This window comes from Myotis myotis, unplaced genomic scaffold, assembly GCF_014108235.1.
Source record: "Myotis myotis isolate mMyoMyo1 unplaced genomic scaffold, mMyoMyo1.p scaffold_m19_p_7, whole genome shotgun sequence".
Taxonomy (NCBI): Eukaryota; Metazoa; Chordata; class Mammalia; order Chiroptera; family Vespertilionidae; genus Myotis; species Myotis myotis.
Genome location: NW_023416379.1, coordinates 4,509,840 through 4,529,794, shown reverse-complemented (window position 1 = coordinate 4,529,794; position 19,955 = coordinate 4,509,840). Strand labels below are relative to the sequence as shown.

The 19,955-nt window shown below is 48.1% G+C and overlaps 1 protein-coding gene across 2 annotated transcripts in view; it reads left to right on the top strand.

The window, feature by feature from the left end:
• Positions 1-18,784, top strand: part of TULP4 (TUB like protein 4) — a 150,455-nt gene extending 131,671 nt beyond the window's left edge. For both annotated transcript variants that reach the window (XM_036316474.1, XM_036316473.1), the window contains 6 exons: positions 2,766-2,910; positions 5,873-6,017; positions 7,089-7,182; positions 9,314-9,457; positions 11,689-14,168; positions 15,635-18,784. In XM_036316474.1, coding sequence (XP_036172367.1) covers positions 2,766-2,910; positions 5,873-6,017; positions 7,089-7,182; positions 9,314-9,457; positions 11,689-14,168; positions 15,635-15,751 — 3,125 coding nt within the window. In that variant the 3' untranslated portion in view covers positions 15,752-18,784. The remainder of the gene's footprint in view (positions 1-2,765; positions 2,911-5,872; positions 6,018-7,088; positions 7,183-9,313; positions 9,458-11,688; positions 14,169-15,634) is intronic.
• The last annotated feature ends 1,171 nt before the right edge of the window (positions 18,785-19,955 follow it).

Below are 19,955 nucleotides of genomic sequence, written 5' to 3'. Positions count from 1 at the left end.
TCCCCATCCAATAGGATTGGTAGTATAGTAAGAAAAAGAAGAGAGATCTCTCTTTCCATGCATACAATGAGGAAAGCCCATGTGCAAACAGTATAAAGGCTGCTGCCTGCAAGCCAGGAAGAGAGCACTCACTAGGACCTGACCATGCCAACACCTGGATCTCAGCTTCCAGCCTCCTAAACTGTGAGAAATAAATTTCTGTGTAAGTCACACAGTTATGGCAGCCTGAGCAAACTAAGACAGAATTTTAAATATTGAAGTTGTTAAAACTGCATTGAAAGATTTTTTAAAATTGTAATAATATATCTGATTCAGTTGCATATTTTGAAAAGCCTTCAATTTAAATGAAATAAGCACATTTTTGAAAACTGATAAAATTGGGATGTGAAGCCTCAGATAGTTCAAACTTTGGTTCTCAAAGGGCAATCCCAACTTATATTTTTCTACAACGTGGATGTTTGCTCCAGAATTTCCACAATAAATTGATGATACCACCTCTGTAGAACTAAGAGGTACATCTGGCCAACCAGGGCTGGCCTCCCAGCCTGTGGGTCTGTGTGGTGACGGGATCGCTGGTTGTGTTGATGATCAGCGGCAGACAGGCGGGCTCAGGGCATGTGCTCTGAGAGCACACCCCCCTTTAACCATGCTGTGGGAGGTCCCCACTGTGCTCCTAGATGAATGGTGTCCACAACCTGGTGTGCTCAGGGGAATCCCTCAGAGCTTTAGCATCACCAGTACCACCCCACACCCCAGGGTTCTGCTGCAGTTGGTGTGGGGTGCACAGGCAGCAGAACAAAGATCCCATTTTCTGTCAGGCAGTATTTACCGTTCCTGGGGCTGTTTTCATCTCTGTGGTTACAGCACGAGGCAAGACAGGCAACTCCTACCCTCATGGACTTTATACACTGCTTGGGGAGACAACCCAAAAGTTAGTGGTGAATGCTTGTGTCCATCCCCCACTCAAATTCCTGTGTTGAAATCCTAACACCCAGTGTGACCAGATTAGGGGGTGGGGCCTCTGGGAAGTGACTAGGCAATGAGGGTGGAGCCTTTATAATGACAAGGTTAGTGCTTTATAAAAGAGGCTCCAGAAAGATCCCCAGCCCCTTCTGCCAAGTGAGGACACAGCAAGAAGTCGGCAGCCTGCAGCCTAAAGAGGGCCGTGACCAGGACCCAGCCATGCCAGCACCTGGTCTCATCCTTCCTGCCTCCAAACCGTGTGAAATACGTTCTGTTGTTTATCAGCTGCCCCACACGTGGCGTTCATTATAGCAGCCTGAACGAGCTATGACATGAGTAATGGAAAAAGTGATGGTATAACGTTTGCAAAATCCTGGCATTAGCAAGGAGGTCAGAGATTGAGCGGACTGTGCCTTAGTGAATTTCCTCAAGTCAGTAAACCAGCTCTGTGCGATGGACACGTGGAAGCAGTCTGCGGCCTTACATGCGGGTTTGAATCGTAGCCAAGCTTCCTCTGATGCAGTGACTCCTAAATTAAATAGTGAAGAACTGCTCAGGGCACGGGAATTAAGTCTTTTTACTTGATCGAACTCACAGGCATACCACTGTCGCTTGCTGGAGTCGCGAGTTGTGCCTTCTGGTTCCGTAAGCGGTTTAAGAAGGGCTGATGCAGGCACACGGACTGGGCATCAGCCAGCCGCCTTCCACATTGTGTGCCGAGCTGCGCTGGTCACAGGCGTCGCTGCCATATGTTCAGACATTTAGAGATTGGATTGGATTAACAAACTCATCCTTTCCAATGTAAACAGTCCTTTCAAATGGTAAAATCACTCTCCTCCTATAAGTTATTTCAGAATGATTGAATGATTTGGCTTTTTTATTACCTGGTAAGGTTTTTGGAGCCTTGAGGGAATGAGGTTTTAGTCCACAAAACAGTGATTTTTGAAGAATGGGGAACTTCCAGTGAGGGCTGCCCTGGGGTGGGGCAGGGGAGGGGGCATAGCAAGGATTTGGGTAAAGGCACATGGGGGTGTGTGAGGAAGGAGCAAAGGAGAAGGTATTTCGAGGAGGATATCAGACGTAAGCTTCGTCTACTTAGCAGTTTTGTGATGGCCCCACCTCTGTGCATATCACTTTCTGCCTTGGGGCCTCCAGTCTTCTGCCTGGTGGCCAGTTTGCAGAGTTAACCTTGAGTGGCTTCTATGCAGGTACCCTCAGTGGAACCCAGAGCTGCCCTGAAAGTCCTACTACACAGGCTTTCTTGCAGCCATTGCAAACAGCTCCACCAGTGGGAGAGCCAGGCCCCCACAGGCAACCTTGGGGCAAGGCCAGCAGACTGTTCCACAAGCCAGACATGGCGGCTCCATCAGGTCTCCTTTCTAGAGAGCAGGCCCCGGATCCAACAGGACTTCCCAGGTCCCAGGTCAGAAATAGGTTTTGGGGGGAGTCCATGAGTCAGCAAGACCCTCTCTCGAGTCTGGGCAGCCCACAAGTCCCTGACACCTGGTGTGTCATAAGGACAACAGTGAAGCCATTTGGGTTTCAGCTGTTGGCACAGTAAAGTACTGGACTATGTTGTACATTTCAGGGCATTAAAATACTGTGCCCATTTGATAAATGTAGAATTGCCTACTTTTGCTTAGAAAATATAACAGCATAAAAATGTAAAAGGCAACAGTACTCTGCTTCTTTCTATTTCACTCTCTGGACTTAAATGGTGGCCTGTCCTTTAGTTCCTAGTAATGATCGTTGTTAGGGTCTAATGTCACTTCCCTTAAGCTTGCTGGTTGGTGTCTTACCAGATGAAATCTATGGGAACAGCTTGATCTCTACCATGATCGACAGCTGCAACTGCTCGGACTCCAGTGACATTGAACTAAGTGATGACTGGGCTGCCAAGAAATCTCCCAAAATCTCCCAAGCAAGCAAGTCACCCAAACTCCCAAGGTAATCTCCTCTTTGGGGTGTTTGCCCCTTTCGTTGTGTCCCTGGAGGCGAATATGTTGTGCCTGTAGCAGAATCCCATTGAAACCAGCTCCAGGAGAACACAGGGAGACCTGCACCCCCACATTCATCTGGAAGGTCGGCCAACAGTGGCTACAACTTACCTTCTTTCTTCGGGACAGAAAAAGACACCCAGTGGGAAGTTTGCTAAACCCCAGGGCTTCTCTGGGGTCAGTGCTGGTGGCGGGTGGCACAGGGTGGCCAGAGCCCCCAGGCATACAGTTTGAGAAAGGTAGGAAAAGGTTTTGCAGTGTAGGTAATGTGTTGAAAAGATTGTCAGATTCAATGCCTATAATGCTGTAATTAGAGGGAAAATAGTAAACAAACAAAAACTTTAGACCCTACAGTTTATTTTAAAAATCTAAATGAGCTGTAAGAGTAGAAGGAAGGGCCCTGGTGTCACAGGTAAGAAGCATCACCTTTCTCATCCTGGCGTCACTACCCGTGGACTGTGTAAATGGACAAACCCTGACTGGATACTCATGTCTTTCTCTGTAGAAGTTCATGGGTAGACCAGATCTTCACTAAGATAGAGACCTTCTAGCTTAAAATTCTGTGATGCCGTGCAAGATTAAAGTACAGGCTGCGTACAGATACAGACCTGCCCAGATCTGAAACACGTAATTCATTGTGCAGCTGGTTAAGGCAGTTTTGTCACCACCCTGATGAAGTTAAAGAACATTCCATCATTCCAAAGGGTCCCTGTGCAGCCTCCCATTCGATCCCCACTCTCTAGAATAATCACTGTTCTAACTTCTGTCACCATAGACTAGTTTTGCCTCTACTTGACCTTCACATAAATGGAACCAAACAATACATGCTCTTGTATTTGACTCCTTTGCTCATTATAATGATTTTGAGATTCACTCATGTGGTGTCTAGCAATAGTTTTTTTGTGCTGTGGAATTCCACTATAATGAATATACTACAATTTGTTTACTCCATTTACAAAGTCATGGGTTTTGGTAGTTTACAGTTTGGGGCTATGATGAATGAAACCATTGTAGATCTTCTTGTACACGTCTTTTTGTGGACAGGTGTATGCATTCATCTGAGGCATGTGCTTAGAAGGGAAATTGCAGGGCCATGGCGTAGCTGTGTGTTCAACTGTACTGGAAACTGCCAAACAGTCTTCCAAGGGGCCTATACTATTGTGGGTTCCACCAGCAAAGTATGAGAGTGCCAGCTGCTTTCCTTCTCACCTACAATTGTATCGCCATTTTTTCAAAATAATTTTACCCATTCTGGGGGGTGTGCAGTGTCATTGTAGTTTAATGACTGATGATGCTAAAAGGCTCTTACATATTTATTGGCCATTTGAGCATCTTCCTTTGTGAAGTGTCTATTCAAGACTTTGGTCCATTTTTTATTGCATTGTTTTGCTTTTTTTGAGTTGTAAGATTCTTTATGTATTCTAGCTATGATTCCTTGTCAGACATGTGCACTCTCATGTAGTCTAATACATGTATGAATGTCTTCATTGTGGGTCTTTCTTTGCCCTGGTTCGGAGATCTGTGTCCACCGTGAGGTGGAGACACTCTTCCATTCCCTTCCAGAAGCTTTGTCGTGTTAGCTCTCACTTGGATCTCCCATTAGTTCTGGTGCGTAGTGTGAGTTGGAGGTCAGTGTTCATTTTCCCATTTAGATAGCCAGTTGCTTCAGCAATCTGGTTGATTTTTTTTCATCTTTGTTCTAAGCTTGTTAAAATTACAAATAAAATTATGAACTTTCCTACACTTCTATAGTGTTTTGAATTTTCTTGTAACTTAAGCAGAGAGGACATTTAACAAAAAGTGACTAAACCCTTCACCTATGAAGGACCTTTTAAGATTTCTGGATGTTGCCATTCCCATAGTTCATCCTCCTTCCTTTCGTCTTTCTCTGCGTTGAGTCCCCTACATGCAGCAGGCAGGCCCATCAGCTCACACAGGGCTTTCACCAGCTCACTCCCCGAGCTCCCGTTCTGTGGGTGCCGGTGTCTTATCGGGCTCAGTAGTAATGGGAGGCGTAAGGCCTTTCTTTCTTAGAACGTCATCATCCTCGCCACTTTTTTACGTTCATTTTTATAACTCTCTCTATGGGTTAGACTGGCAGACCACAGATGGAACATAGAACCAAAAGGCTGCAGAGCCCTGGCTGATTGGCTGGTGGATAGAGCATCCACCCACAGACTGAAGGGTCTTGGGTTTGATTCCAGTCAAGGGTACATACCTCGATTGCAGGCTTCATCCCCAGTCCCAGGTCAGGGCGCATGCAGGAGGCAGCCAATCATTGTGTCTCTAACACTGATGTTTCGCTCTCTCTGTCTCTCCCCATCCTTTCCCATCTCTCTAAAAATCAATGGAAAAAATATCCTCCAGTGAGGATTAACAAAAAAAGGGGCGGGGAGCTTCAGAAAAACTTGCATTCCACTGAAATATTTAATTTAAATATCGCAGGCATTAAATGCTAGGTCTGTTGAAATCCAATGTTGTACTAGGAATTGTAAGATGATTGTGGTCATAAGGTGAGATGTGACTCTTCCCATCTGCCATTTCCCTCGAGACTGATTTTGTAGACCCCTGGCAGAAGATATGGACATTTCTAAATTTACCGTAAGTCAGTAGAAAGTGAAAGATAGTTAATTCTCTGTGATTCCTTACAAATGAATCGCTTAATCTAATCTCACTATCTTTCAAAATATGGGTTATTCAGTATATAATTCTGTCCTACTTTTCTCCTGTTCATGAAGCAAAAACAGGTGGGAGGGACTCGGTTAAATCAAGGGGCCTGGCTCCTAAGAATGTGACACCCGTGGTGACTGCTGGAAGGTGAAGGGGCACGCCCGGAGTGCGGGTGCCTTCCGGCCAGGGTTGCACACGCCTCCCGTGCAGTGGGCGCCTCACCCCCCGCCTCGCCTCTGCAGGATCAACATCGAGGCTCGGAAGTCACCCAAGTTGTCCCGGGCCGCTCAGGAGATGTCCAGGTCCCCTCGGTTGCCCATGCGCAAGCCCTCCATTGGCTCGCCCAGCCTGACGCGAAGAGAGTTTCCCTTTGAAGACATCACTCAGGTAGTGTCTGGGTTCCGGGTGGGTCACATGTACCTGATGCGCCCAGCTCTTTCCCCTCCCCAGTGTGGGCTCGGTGATGGCCAGGCCCTCGCTACCCCCGCCCCAGGCCTGTCCCTACGACTCCAGACACCAGTTAGATCATGAGAGCCCCATGGGTCCTCCTCACCACCCCTGCCTTCAGGCAGGCCCATTACTCTGCTCCACCTCCCACAGGACGTCCTTGCAACCTTAGACGCTTCCCCCTCACTCCCCAGATGACACAGCCACACCTGCCTCTTCCCGCCTTTGTGCCTTGGCTCTGCCTTGGCCACCAGGACCCTGCGCACTCCCAGACCTACCTCCCCCTCCTCGGGAAGGCTTTCCCCTGCCTGGCTCAGCCTCAGTGACTGCAGAGCCTCTGGTTCAGAACTCCCTGTCATCAGGGCACGGGCTCTGTGGGAAGCTGTGTGTAGACAGTTCGTTGCCTTTGGATACACGCACACGCAGGCATGGCTAGGCACAGAGATAACTTTTTTTTTGTTTATGTTATCACACAAGTAGTTAGCTGAACTTTTACAATACTCAAAAAACCATGTTTGAGGCCAAGCGTCTCTGCCTAGCTATGGAATTGTGCTAGACAGAGATAGTTATGCATCAATTGCTTTAAGCAGGGTGAACAGAGATAACTTTTAATTATTTTTAACTTCACTGACTGAGAAAACAGATCATGGGATAGTTTCAGGAAGGGTCAGGGCAGCTGATGTTTTTAGAAGAAACATCAGAGATAAAAATGGATTCAGAGCCAGGTACCGTCTCTAGTTCAGTGACTGCGGAAAGGCGAGGTGAAGGTGAATGTGCCCAAATCCCACTGGTGGCCTGTGGTCTGACACCCACGCAGACACACTGGGACCTGTCTGCCTCTTTAAACCAGGGCTGGCCGGCTGCGCTGGCTCCTGCTCTCCTCAGTGGTGGGCGAAGTGGGGGAGGAGCGTTTCCGTGGGAGCACCTGTGGCCTTCTCAGCAGTGTCAGCATTCTCATTGGTAGGAAATGTGGCGATAGACAGTAAGTTTCTTCCCTCTTCTCTTCCACAGCACAACTATCTTGCTCAGGTCACGTCTAATATCTGGGGAACCAAGTTTAAGATTGTGGGCTTGGCTGCTTTCCTGCCAACGAACCTCGGTGCAGGTAAAACCATGTCCTGTGTTTGGCCCCATGTCCTGGTTGAAACTCAGACTGAAAAAACAAAGTCAGTTTTCAGTGGGCTACAATAGAAAATGAGCTCATATGACATCGAAAGATTAGCATGAAACTTCGACTACAGCTACTATGATATCACAAAAAATCAGAATAATCACTCAGATTGGTTTTTGCCAGTGGTGCTTTCATTTTTTAAAATATCATCCCTGCCCTGGCTGGTGTTCTCTGTGGTTAGAGCACCGGCCTGTATTCCAAAGGGTCTCAGGTTCGATTCCCAGTTAAGGAGAAGTACCTGGGTTGCAGGTTCGATCCCTGCCTTCCATCAGGGTGCATGAGGGAGGCAGCCAATCAACGTCTCTCTCTCACATGGATGTTTCTCTCCCTCTCTTTCTCCCCCTCCCTCCCACCCTTCCTTCCACTCTCTCTGAAAAATCAATGGGAAAAATATTCTCTGGTGAGAATTAACAACAAAATCATCCCTAACTTATAAAAATGACAGAAATAGCTGAAATCTCTATCAAAGATCTCAGATTTTTTATAGACTTCCGTTTTTGTTTTTGTTTTTGTTTTTGTTTTTGTTTTTGTTTTTATTTCTGGCCATTCACTGTGAGCAGGTTTTGGTACCAGTATCTTTAAGTCCTTGAAGAAAGCATTAGACTATAAGAAGCAGCTGGCTGACTGTGAGCGCAGCTTAGTGGTGAATCTTCAAAGATGTCATTTCTAAGTAAGAAGTCAATATCCTTTCATGAGAGGAACACGTGAATAACCCTGTAATGACCACTGGATTGGAGAGTCATCTCAGCCAGCGCCAGTCCAAGCACCAGCCTTACAAAGGAACTTCAAAAAGAAGGCCTGCTGTGCCATGGGAGTGCTGGCCAGTCAGCCACCAGGCCAGGGCAGGTGATAGCTGTGGAGGTGGAACAAACGAAAAAAAATGAACAATAGTAGTAAATAGTAGGCCACAGGAAGTAGTATTAAACAGAGTTGACAGGCAATTTCATCCTGATTTTAACCTACAGATTCATTTTTATTTTTTTTTAATTTATTGATTTGAGAGAGAAACATCGATTTGTTGCTCCATCCATCCGTGCGTTTATTGGTTGACTCTGGTATGTGCCCTGACACAGGAGCGAACCCCCAACCATGGCACATTAGGATGATGCTCCTACCAAGTGAACCACCCAGCCAAGGCCAGATTCATTATTTTTTTTAACTTATTTTGTCTCTCCTAAATATTTTAGTTGCAATTTGGCTTTCTCTTAAATATCTCTGTTAATTAAATTAATCTTAGAGTTTAAAGAAACCGTGTGGAAGTTCCTGATAAATCTCTATACGATCATGAAATTGAAAGTTATTAAGACAAGAATCCAGTCCTGAATAAAGGCAGCATTTTATTTCTACCTGATGCACGTCACCCCTTATCATCTCATAGCCGCTCTCAAACAGCTGCGTGGTTGCCCAAGTTTGTCCTGAGCTTGGCAGCCTGGTTATCACAACTATTTTCACTAAGTCATTTTTCCAATTACAAGTAAGCTTTTTAAAAATATCTGTCCTGCCCTACCTGGTTTGGCTCAGTGGATAGAGCGTCGGCCTGTGGACTGAAGGGTCCCGGGTTCAGTTCCAGTCAAGGGCACATGCCTGGGTTACAGGCTTGATCCCCAGTGGGGGGTGTGCAGGAGGCAGCCAATCAATGATTCTCTCTCATCATTGATGTTTCTATCTCTCCCTCTCCCGCTTTCTTCCTCTCTGAAATCAATAAAAATATTTTTAAAAAATAAATAAATAAATAAAAATATCTGTCATAACCCCAGCTCACTCCAAAAAAAAGAATTTAAGTCTCAGGTAGGTTGTTAACATTCTAAATGTGTGGTTCTGTAGACAAACTATTGACAAAGGGGTTGGGCGAGACCAAAAATGTGGTGTCCGTGAACCCAGACTGGCTGGGTGGCTGGTTGTGCCCCGGAGAGATGGAGAGCTGCTCTCAGGCTGGCCTGCGTGTGCAGACCGTCTGTGGACGGCAGGGGTCTCCCCTCCCCCGCCCTTTCTCTGGCTGTGACCCTGTTGGTGCCTTGGCTGTCGTCCTTATGTCTCTACTGACTGTCTCCTCTCCTCCCACCAGTAATCTATAAAACCAGCCTCCTGCACCTCCAGCCGCGGCAGATGACCATCTATCTCCCGGAGATCCGGAAGGTTTCCATGGACTACGTGAACCTGCCTGTCTTCAACCCCAATGTGTTCAGTGAAGACGAAGACGACTTACCAGGTGTGCTCACACAGGACACCTAGTTGTCAGGAGCCCTCTCCCAGTGGGTTGTGAAAGGACCTCCTTGGGAGCCTCTCGGGGAGGATCTGAAAACGGCCCCTTACCTGGAGGGCAGAGAGAGACCGTAGAAAGGCAGGCCACTCCAGATGGGTCGGTGGCAGTTTTAATGAGCGAGGGGACTTACAAGGCTTACCTTGGCGGCTGTAAGACTGGCAGGTTCCACTCCCACTGCCAGAATCTTCAGAGTTCATGTAGAGGCCCTAATGGGTCAGTCACATACACCATCCAGCTTATACATTTTCAAATGTCTATACAGTGGGGCCTTGACTTACGAGTGTCCCAACTAACGAGTTTTTCGAGATATGAGCCGTCTCTTGGCAGATTTTTTGCTTTGAGTTGCGAGCTAAAATTCGGGTTATGAGCCAGCTTCAGATACCCCACCGCTAGTTGACACAGCGAACGTCACAGTGAACGCCACAACATCAGCCCAGCATCACGTGTCTCACTCGTTCACTGTTGATTTGACATACGAGTAATTTGAGTTACGAGCTCCGTCATGGGACGAATTAAACTCGTAAGTCAAGGCCCCACTGTAGTATTTTCTACTGGGAGATCCTATTTTGGTTAATAGATTATGATTTCTAATTAGTCTGCCAATTATTTGTATGTAACTATTCTCAAAAAAATCCACCTTCAATGTTATAAACGCTATAGAGACTCCTCTACGTATATCCAAGCAGGGTCTGAACGTCTCTGGTTTCTGAGCCAGAAGAAACTCCACATTCTCCGAATCTGGTCGTTCTCGAACAGCGGGTCCTCGTGGTGGAGCGGAGAGGGACAGGCATCCGCCTCGGCTCTGAACTGGGGGAGTGGTTGACCTTCTCTCAGCCCAGGTTTTTACTGTAAAGTGACCTGTGCTTTCTGACAGGAGCCGTCCGAGGTGGAGCCCATGTTCTGGATGGCCACAGTCCCAATAGCGGGGCTTGCAGCCACACTCACCTGCAGTGTGCGGAGGCCCCACAGCTTGCGCTTCCTGGCACGTCCCCTGCTGTTTCAGAATGTGGGGTTTAGAAGTCTCTCTCAGTCCCCCGAACGTCCTCCCTGCTCTCTGATGCTCAGCCCTTTCTGCTGCTGTGGTTCCCAGTGAGAGGAGGGAACATTTTGCCTCAGGACTTATATTTAATGCTGGTGACATGGCAAAGAGACTCCCCTTTAGCAGGGACGATGCCTGCCCACAGTATTCCATACAGATGAAAGAACATCTGGAGGAGGGGTTTGAAGAGGGACAATAGGAAACTTGAGACAGGACCCCGACCCCTGCAGCCAGGCGAGAGTTACATCTCACTAGAGGACTACCTCAGGGAGGGGCCATCTCTTACAGGAACCAAGGTGGGCTTAGCTTTTGATGAACCAACTGGCTTCATTCTGTAATTCTGGTGAAAGGCCACCAGCCTTTACAGTGACCCTTTAAATTCTATTTCCTGCTCATTCTGGTTGGCGCACAGCACTCAGGGAGGCCCAGGTAAGCAAAGTTGCTCACAGCCACTTTAGACAGGGCAGACAGAATGGGTGCTCTGGGCACCTGCCAGTATCTGCCGGTCATTGCTCAAGTGTGTACCCTAAGTTCTCACCACTCACAGACAGGATATGCTAACCCCAACCTTACATATTGTTTGAAATGCTAAACAGCAGATAAATTAGGAAATGAGCCTTCCCCTAATACGAAGATTTGCTGTGTGTTTTTTTATTGGTTTCTGTACTCCATTTTACATGTTCTATTACAGGAACTTAATTTACATAGAAATTTCAGATACACGTCTGCTGTTTGCTACAGGCACATTCCACATTGACCAAGACCCATGGAGAAACCTCCTCGGATTATCATGAGTACAAAGCGTCTTTAAACAAGTATTTGCCATGGTACCATTTGAGCACGTGGTGCCAAATTGAGAAGGTTCAAAAGTGTAGTCTTTGAAAAGCCCTGCCAGTGCCTTTAGCTAATGGGTGAGGACAGGCTGCCTACAGGACCTACCAGTGGCCTGGTGCCCTTCCAGAAACACCAGAGAAGCTTCATGTAACTTGTATGAACAGATCAGCTTTCCCCCAGCAAAAGCATGTCTGTCTAATTGCATTTGTAGACAAAGGTCTGGATGAATTGAGAGGTGTTACTTATTCCGACCCAGTTCCATGGTACTATTTGTGAGCAGCTTGTTTTTCTCACTTCCTTCCAGTGACGGGAGCATCTGGCGTGCCTGAGAACAACCCACCTTGTACCGTGAACATCCCTATCGCACCCATCCACAGCTCAGCGCAAGCCATGTCCCCCACGCAGAGCATCGGGCTGGTACAGTCCCTGCTGGCCAATCAGAACGTGCAGCTGGACGTCCTGACCAATCAGACCACGGCCATGGGCGCAGCTGAGCATGCCAGTGAGAATGCCACCCAGTACCCGGTCTCCAACCGCTACTCCAGCCCTGGACAGGTGATCTTCGGGGGCGTAGAGATGGGCCGTCTCATCCCGAACCCCCCGCAGCTGTCCCTGCTGCCGCCTGCACAGGGGCCCGTCCAGCTGTCGGTGGTGGAGCACGGAGACCGCGAGCACGAGCACCTGCAGAAGCCCGCCAAGGCGCTGAGGCCGCAGCTGGCTGCTGAGGGGGACGCCGTGGTGTTCGGCGCCCCCCAGGAGATCCAGGTGGCAAAGCTGAACCCCCCACCGCCCTACCCAGGCACCATCCCTGCCGCCCCCACCACTGCCCCGCCGCCGCCCCCGCCCCCGCCCCCGCAGCCCCCTGTGGATGTGTGCTTGAAGAAGGGCGACTTCTCGCTGTACCCCACGGCCGTGCATTACCAGCCGCCCCTGGGCTACGAGAGGATCACCACCTTCGACAGCAGCGGCAACGTGGAGGAGGTGTGCCGGCCTCGGACGCGGATGCTCTGCTCTCAGAACACCTACACCCTCCCCGGCCCAGGCAGCGCGGCCACCCTGAGGGTCACTGCCACCGAGAAGAAGGTGCCTCAGCCCTGCACCAGCGCCACCCTGAACCGCCTGACGGTCCCGCGCTACTCCATCCCCACGGGAGACCCGCCTCCCTATCCCGACCTGGCAGGCCCGCTGGCCTCCAGCCGGGTCTCAGCGCAGCGACTGGACGGAGGCCTCATTCACGCCACGCTGCGCAGGAATAACCGCGAGGTGGTGCTCAAGGCGGCGGCGCCTGCTGAGCCCCCGCGGGTGCACCTGCCGCTGCAGCACCCGCACCCGGCCAAGCCCAAGGGCACAGCACAGTTCCCCTTGCGGCCCCCGGCAGCCCTCTACACCTGCAGTCAGTGCAGTGGAGGGGGTGTGGCCGGCGCAGGGGGTGCACAGGCGGCCAGCACCTCCCCGCTGGCCTCGCAGTCCTCCTACAGCCTCCTGAGCCCGCCCGAGGGTGCCCGTGAGCGCACCGACTATGTCAACTCAGCCTTCACCGAGGATGAGGCGCTGGCCCAGCACTGTCCGGTGGAAAAGCCGCTGCGGCACACCCCACTGCCTGAAGCTGCTGTGCCCGTAAAACGGCCACCCCCTTACCAGTGGGACCCTGTGCTGGGGGAGGACATTTGGGTGCCTCAGGAAAGGACAGCACAGACTGGAGGGCCCAACCCCCTGAAACTGCCCCCCCTGGTCGTAGGTCAGAGCCAGCACCTGGACGTGTCCCGAGTGCCCTTTATCTCCCCCAAGTCTCCCACCAGCCCTACTGCCACTTTCCAGACGGGCTATGGGATGGGAGTGCCGTATCCAGGAAGCTATAACCCCCCTTTGCCAGGAGTTCAGGCTCCCTGCTCAAAAGATTCCCTGTCCCCAACACAGTTTGCACAGCAGGAGCCCGCTGTGGTCCTGCAGCCGGCCTACCCTTCCAGCCTGTCCTACTGCACCTTGCCCCCCATGTACCCCGGAAGCAGCACGTGCTCAAGTTTACAGCTGCCATCCATCGCCTTGCACCCCTGGAATTCCTACAGCGCGTGCCCGCCCATGCAGAACCCCCAGGGCACTCTCCCCCCCAAGGCACACTTGGTGGTGGAGAAGCCCCTGGTGTCCCCACCACCACCCAGCGACCTCCAAAGCCACCTGGGTACAGAGGTGATGGCAGAGGCCTCAGACAACTTCCAGGAGGTCCTCTCTCTGACGGAAAGCCCAGTCCCCCAGCGGACAGAGAAATTCGGGAAAAAGAACCGGAAGCGCCTGGACAGCCGAGCGGAGGAAGGGAATGTCCAGGCCATCACCGAGGGCAAAGTGAAGAAGGAGGCGCGGACTCTGAGTGACTTTAATTCCCTGATCTCCAGCCCCCGCCTGGGGAGAGAGAAAAAGAAAGTGAAGAGTCAGAAAGACCAGCTGAAGTCGAAGAAGTTGAATAAGACGAACGAGTTCCAGGACAGCTCGGAGAGTGAGCCAGAGCTGTTCATCAGCGGGGACGAGCTGATGAACCAGAGCCAGGGCAGCAAGAAGGGCTGGAAGAGCAAGCGGAGCCTGCGCACAGCCAGCGAGCTGGACGAGTTCAAGTGCCGGAAAGCCAGCGAGAGGGAGGACGGGCGGCTGGGCAGCCAGGGCTTCGTGTACGTGATGGCCAACAAGCAGCCTCTCTGGAACGAGGCCACCCAGGTGTACCAGCTGGACTTCGGCGGGCGCGTGACCCAGGAGTCGGCCAAGAACTTCCAGATCGAGCTGGAGGGGCGGCAGGTAAGGGTGCCCCCGGGCCTGGCTGGAATCGAGGCTTCTCTGGGTTTTTAAAACCAGGTGAGGGGTCTCGGTGCTTTGGCCTTTGAGGATCATTTTCCAAAGGCCACCCGTGAAATGTGGAAACCAACTGACCCGCTTAGATGGGGGCCAGTTCTCTCCCCCCTCGGACCCTTGGCTTTTCTTAGTTAAATCAGTAGTCACCTGTCACCTTATTATGCCAGTAAATGTTTCACAGCTGAGCCACATAGTAGGGTTTAGTTACATTTGCCTTTTTTATCGTATAGGCTTTTTTTCTAGACATAATAATTACCCAGTTGTGTTTGGCTTATTTCTCTATGTATTTATTGCTAAGTCATTCCCCAGTCCTGTGGCAGGATGTAAATCTCCTCTCAGTACAGTTAAACTCGGTGGGTAATTTGTCAGTTCTTTCTGCTCCAACCCAGAATGCTGGCTCTAGCCCTGCGGCATAGCTGTTGTGCTGGGACTACCCTCCTCTACTATCCTGGGAATTCCCTTCACTTCTCATGTTTAAATCCCATTTTCATTCATTCACCCAACGAATATTTATTGAGCACCTGCTATATGCCTGGCAAGCTTCCGAGCAGGGAGCTGGCAAACTGGCCCACGGGCCAATCTGGATGGCTTCCTGTTTTCATAAATACATTTCTAACTGCTCTGAGTACAGAAATGAAAGCAGTGAGGTCAACAGAAAGGCCCTGGCCTCATGGAGTCTACAAAAATGGAAGAAAGACCACAAATAAAAAGCATGTAATGTGACAGTTATGTGATGGTCACAGCAAGTACTGAAATGACAAAGGAAAGCAGGCTGGGGAGGTGAGCATGATGGGAAGGAGGTGTGCTGTGTTTGTCCCTCTCTGAGCAGTGACATTTGACAATGACAGTTGATGTTCCTCTTAAGCCTCTTTCAGCTTATAGATTCTTCTTTCTGCTTTCTCCTATCTGTCTCCTTGGTGAGGAAACCGCTTCATTTGACCTGTGGAGCTTCCCACGCCCTGAATTTTGCTCCCTGTCTCCCCGCTGCATTGTTTAATATATTCCTCCATTCCTTTGTTTCTGACAAATTCATAGTTAGAATTAGAAGCCTCCCAGAGTCACTTTTGTTGGCAAAAATAACTCCTAGACCAGCGGTTCTCAACCTGTGGGTCGCGACCCCTTTGGTGGTCAAACGACCCTTTCACAGGGGTCGCCTAAGACCATCCTGCATATCAGATACTTACATGATGATTCATAACAGTGGCAACATTACAGTTATGAAGTTTCATTACAGCAATGAAAATAATTTTATGGTTGGGTCACAACATGAGGAACTGTATTTAAAGGGCCAGAAGGTTGAGAACCACTGTCCTAGACTGTGCTGTCTGCCTCCATCACGAGCCGCTCTGGCCTGATTGCCCTGTTCCACCTTGTTTTCTTATAATGTCTTTGCTTCGATGCCCTCCCTCCAGGTGATGCAGTTTGGAAGGATCGATGGCAATGCATACATTCTGGACTTCCAGTACCCCTTCTCAGCTGTGCAGGCCTTCGCGGTGGCCCTGGCCAACGTGACGCAGCGCCTCAAATGAAGAGACTGGCTTGGGGAGCAGAAAGAGACAGAGGAGCCTTTTCAGAGAGGCCTGATCACAAATGGTAGAGGAGCCCGCAAGGGGCTGGGTGCCTGGGGCCCAGAAGACAAGAGCAAACTGGAAAAGTCTCTCAGGCCCAGGAGAGGGCACCGACCGTTAGCGTTGTCGTTTGTTTGGGCTTTTATTATTCTTTATTGTCTTTCTTTTTAATCAAACAAAATAATACAGAAGAGAGGTGTTTGGAAGCAAAGATACCAGGCACCTGGTGTTTTTTTGGAAACATAATTGATTGTGGTAATGTCCCACTGGGCTTGCTCATGTCAGCTACACAAACGGGTCCTTCGGAAGGAAGACAGACTGCATTATAGCCTGCTGTTCTTTGAGACATACGGGGTGTGCATTCTTCTCATTCTCCACAACATCACTAGTGTACAATCAAAACTCTTTTTTAAAAAAACACACCCAAAACCCTGAAGGTACAGGTTCTCTGGAGGGACAACATTTAATTCACACATGTTAATGTTACTCCCCTAAAGTTGACTTGATCAATGAAGGGTATTTTGGCAAACACACTGTTTGACTAATAAAAATAGGCTTTCTACAGGGGCGCTATTACCAGGTATGAGTAAGATATGCTCCTGATGGTGCGGGGGAAGGGGTGACGGGCGAGGAGGAAAATCCCGCACGTGCACGCATGGCGAGCTCCGTAGTGTGACTTGAAATAGTACAAGGGCTCTGCTCCTCTCTGGAGGATGCTGACATGAAGACTCCACTAAGTTTTATAATTTGTCGTAATTCCATGGGTTCAGTCTGACTGGTTTGAGGAGAAGGTAGGAGAGAAACGTGGCCAGGTCCCAGGGTGCGGTGGGGGCTGTAGTTTTCTCAGCTGGAGTCGGGAGTCACTGGGCACCCTCTGGCTGAGAAGTAACATTTACTCCCTCTCTTTTATTGTTGACTCTGAAATGTGACAGTAGACGTTATCCTTCCCATCAGACAACACTATTCTACACTTTCTTTCTCTAAAAATGCTAACGATGCTGATTTGAAAGCGCTCCTTTCCTCTTTCAGCTACATTAAAATTCAGTTGACTAGAATTGTGTTTCAACAGGTTAGAAATGTAAGCAAAAATGTTTAAGCGTTTGCCAGGGTATCAAGAGGCAGAGTTGTGGTCATCTCTTGCCCAGAAGTCCCACCATCTGCTCCAGGAAAACAGTTGTTTATTAACTGTGCAGACTATTTATAGAGATGAACCTCTGGGGCAGCATGGGTAAAATTGTAGTATTTAAGGCAGGTGCTGGGTAATTGCAGAAGAAAAATCCACTGAGATTATCTTTTCCCACCTCACCCCGTCCTCAGCGGACGCCCTGGGCAGCATTCAGCCCTGGTGACAAGACCCAGTGCATTGTTCTCAGCTGTTTGTATCTGTGAGGTGTTTAGGGCAGGAGCACAAGAACTATCCTATGTTTGGATTTTGTTTGAAAACAGAAAAGTGGAAAACTACAAAAAATTATTTTTTAAAAAAAATTTTAATTCCATGTTTTAGTTTTGAAATATGTTCTTAATTCCCTGTTTTGGTTTAAAAATTAGAAAAGAAACTGTCCCATTCCTTTCCCAGAACAAGATGGCATCCATCATGCACCATCCTCTCCAGCCCCAAAGAAACACAGATAAGGTTTTAAATATGGCGAAGGGCGTCTCCCAGCTAGTTCCACCTGACATTTCAAAACAGTGGACCTGAACCTGATTCTTTTGTGGCTAAATTCTTCCAAAAAGAATTTAGTCATGTGTTCAGATTTATCTAATTCTTTTATATGAGTTTTTGTAGCTTGGTATGATGTTTCAGCGGTTATTAGCTGTGCAATGTGGTTATAGCCTATTTCTAGAATAATTTAAATGCAATTTTCTGTTTTATTGCCCAAGAGATCATTATTTATCCTGCTTTAATAGTGTTCCTAGAAACCACTACTATTTACTGGTGAGTTATGCCCATTTTATAATTTACTTAGAAAAACAGAATGTAACGACTTACTTGGTAGCAGTATATTTTGCTGCAAGAAATAAAGAAGATATGATGGGGGGTTTGCTGGACAGTTTGTAACTTTTTCTAATTGGGAAAAACATTTCTATTAATCCTGTAAGAGTAATTTTTTCTTTGCTTTTTGAGGTAGTGATTACATATGAGATAACATATCCTAAAATATTTCCCCTTCTTTTGAAAATTTTATTTTTAATTAAAAATAAAAGGTGATATGAAATGAAAAGAGACTTTTTAAGATTAGAGTAGGTGGCAAAGGAAGGGATTATTAGTAATAAGTTTTAAAAGTTCTGATCGGTTTTTGAGCTATAAAGACCATGAAAGGGGCTACTTTTTAGAACTTCTCTTAAGAGGAAATATTGGGGGAAATCCTTGGAATTGATGCTACAAATACATGTGTAAAGAGAATGTATTGTAGCAAATAATTAACTAAACTTCTTAATTCTTTGACCACTCCCCAAAAGGCATTTTCCCCACTTGGAGACAGGCCTCGTCCTGGATGTTTTGCACACGTAGTGAGCCTCTGAATTAGCGCTGCTCTGCTCACCCGTCCCAGGAGCAGGTAATTTCAGGTGCCAGGTCTACTTAAACAGATGTCTGCAGCAGTGTTCTGTCTTCTAAGCTAATGGTGATGCCTTCACTTATTTTAAAAATAGTTTTCATTCAGTCATTCTCAATTTGTTAAGCGCTACTAAAGGCAGTACTTTAAGCAGCAGAATTCTACATACTTTATGTTTATTGGTAGCAATTTATGAATATTAAGATACCTCATTGAATCCCTACACATAAAAATACTAGAGGCCTGGTGCATGAATTCGTGCACCAGTGGGGTCCCTCAGCCTAGCCTACAGGATTGAGCCGAAATTGGCTCTCCTACATCCCCCGAGGGGTCCCGGATTGCAAGAGGGTGCAGGCTAGGCCAAGGGACCCCACCAGTGCACGATCGGGTCAGGGAGGAACACGGGAGGTTGGCTAGCCGGGGAGGGACCGCGGGAGGGCTCCAGGGCATGTCCAGCCCGTCTCGCTCAGTCCCGATTGGCCGGACCCCAGCAGCATCTGCCCCCTAGTGGTCAGTGCACATCATAGCGAGCGGTTGAGTGGCCTTAGTATACTAGTATCATTAGCATATTACACTTTGATTGGTTGAACGGACAACCGGATGACTGAACACTTAGCATATTAGGCTTTTATTATATAGGATTAGCCCAGTAAACAGTCAACTACATAAAAATCCATGCCTTTTTGAGGAAAGTAGTGTATTAACAAACAAACAAAATTTTAAATTTGTCTTAACTCTAGCCTCATCAAACCAAAGGCATAGATTTTTATACAGTCCATCCACTGAATGTAAATTTTGAAAAAAATTGATGTAAAGGAGGCAGAGAATGTCAAAGCTCGAATGGTAGTAGATGTCTGGATCATGCAGGTTAGTATTTTTCCTCCAAGGCCATTGCTCCCTTGTTGAGTGTCCCACGGGGACATGTGAAAACTCGTACATTTATCCTGTAATCAGAGCAGAAAGTCAGGAGACCCAGGATCAAACCTGATCCGCCACAAAGTTGGAGGGTGACCTTGGACCTCCACTTGTCCATCTGTAAAATGAAAGGGATGAGCTGGGCAATCTAAACTCCTGTCCAACTCTAACAGCTAAGAGCTCAAAATGAGTTCACTCCACTTTACATATTCGGAGGGTATGTTTCAGAACATTGCCGTTCTGTAGAGATATTTCTTGTCCATGTTAATGAGCTATCTACTGAATGTAAATCAGGGCATTTTAAGTAATATCTTTTGAAGATTCACCTCTAGAAAAACGCACTTTTCATAAAATTACACAAAAGCACCAATTCCAGATAAGACAGGAACCTCCCCTTGAGTCCACCTTGCTCAGTGGCCGCCCTTGGGAACAGCCCTAAAATAAATCACCACTTGCCCCAAAGACCATCAAGTACATCGGAAAAAAAAGACAGGAGTGTAGGCCTAGGCCCTCTTGAATTCTTGAGTGTGCTCTGCAGTGTTCAAGTTCAGGTTTCTGGGAAAACAGCCCATTGTGTTCCTGTGTGGACCATCCATCACTTGGCCAAGTCAACGGTTGTGAACAAAGTTAGTTGAGACAAAATGTGTCAAAAATGTTGTTTGAGTTCCTGGGATTTTGTAATAGCACACATCTCA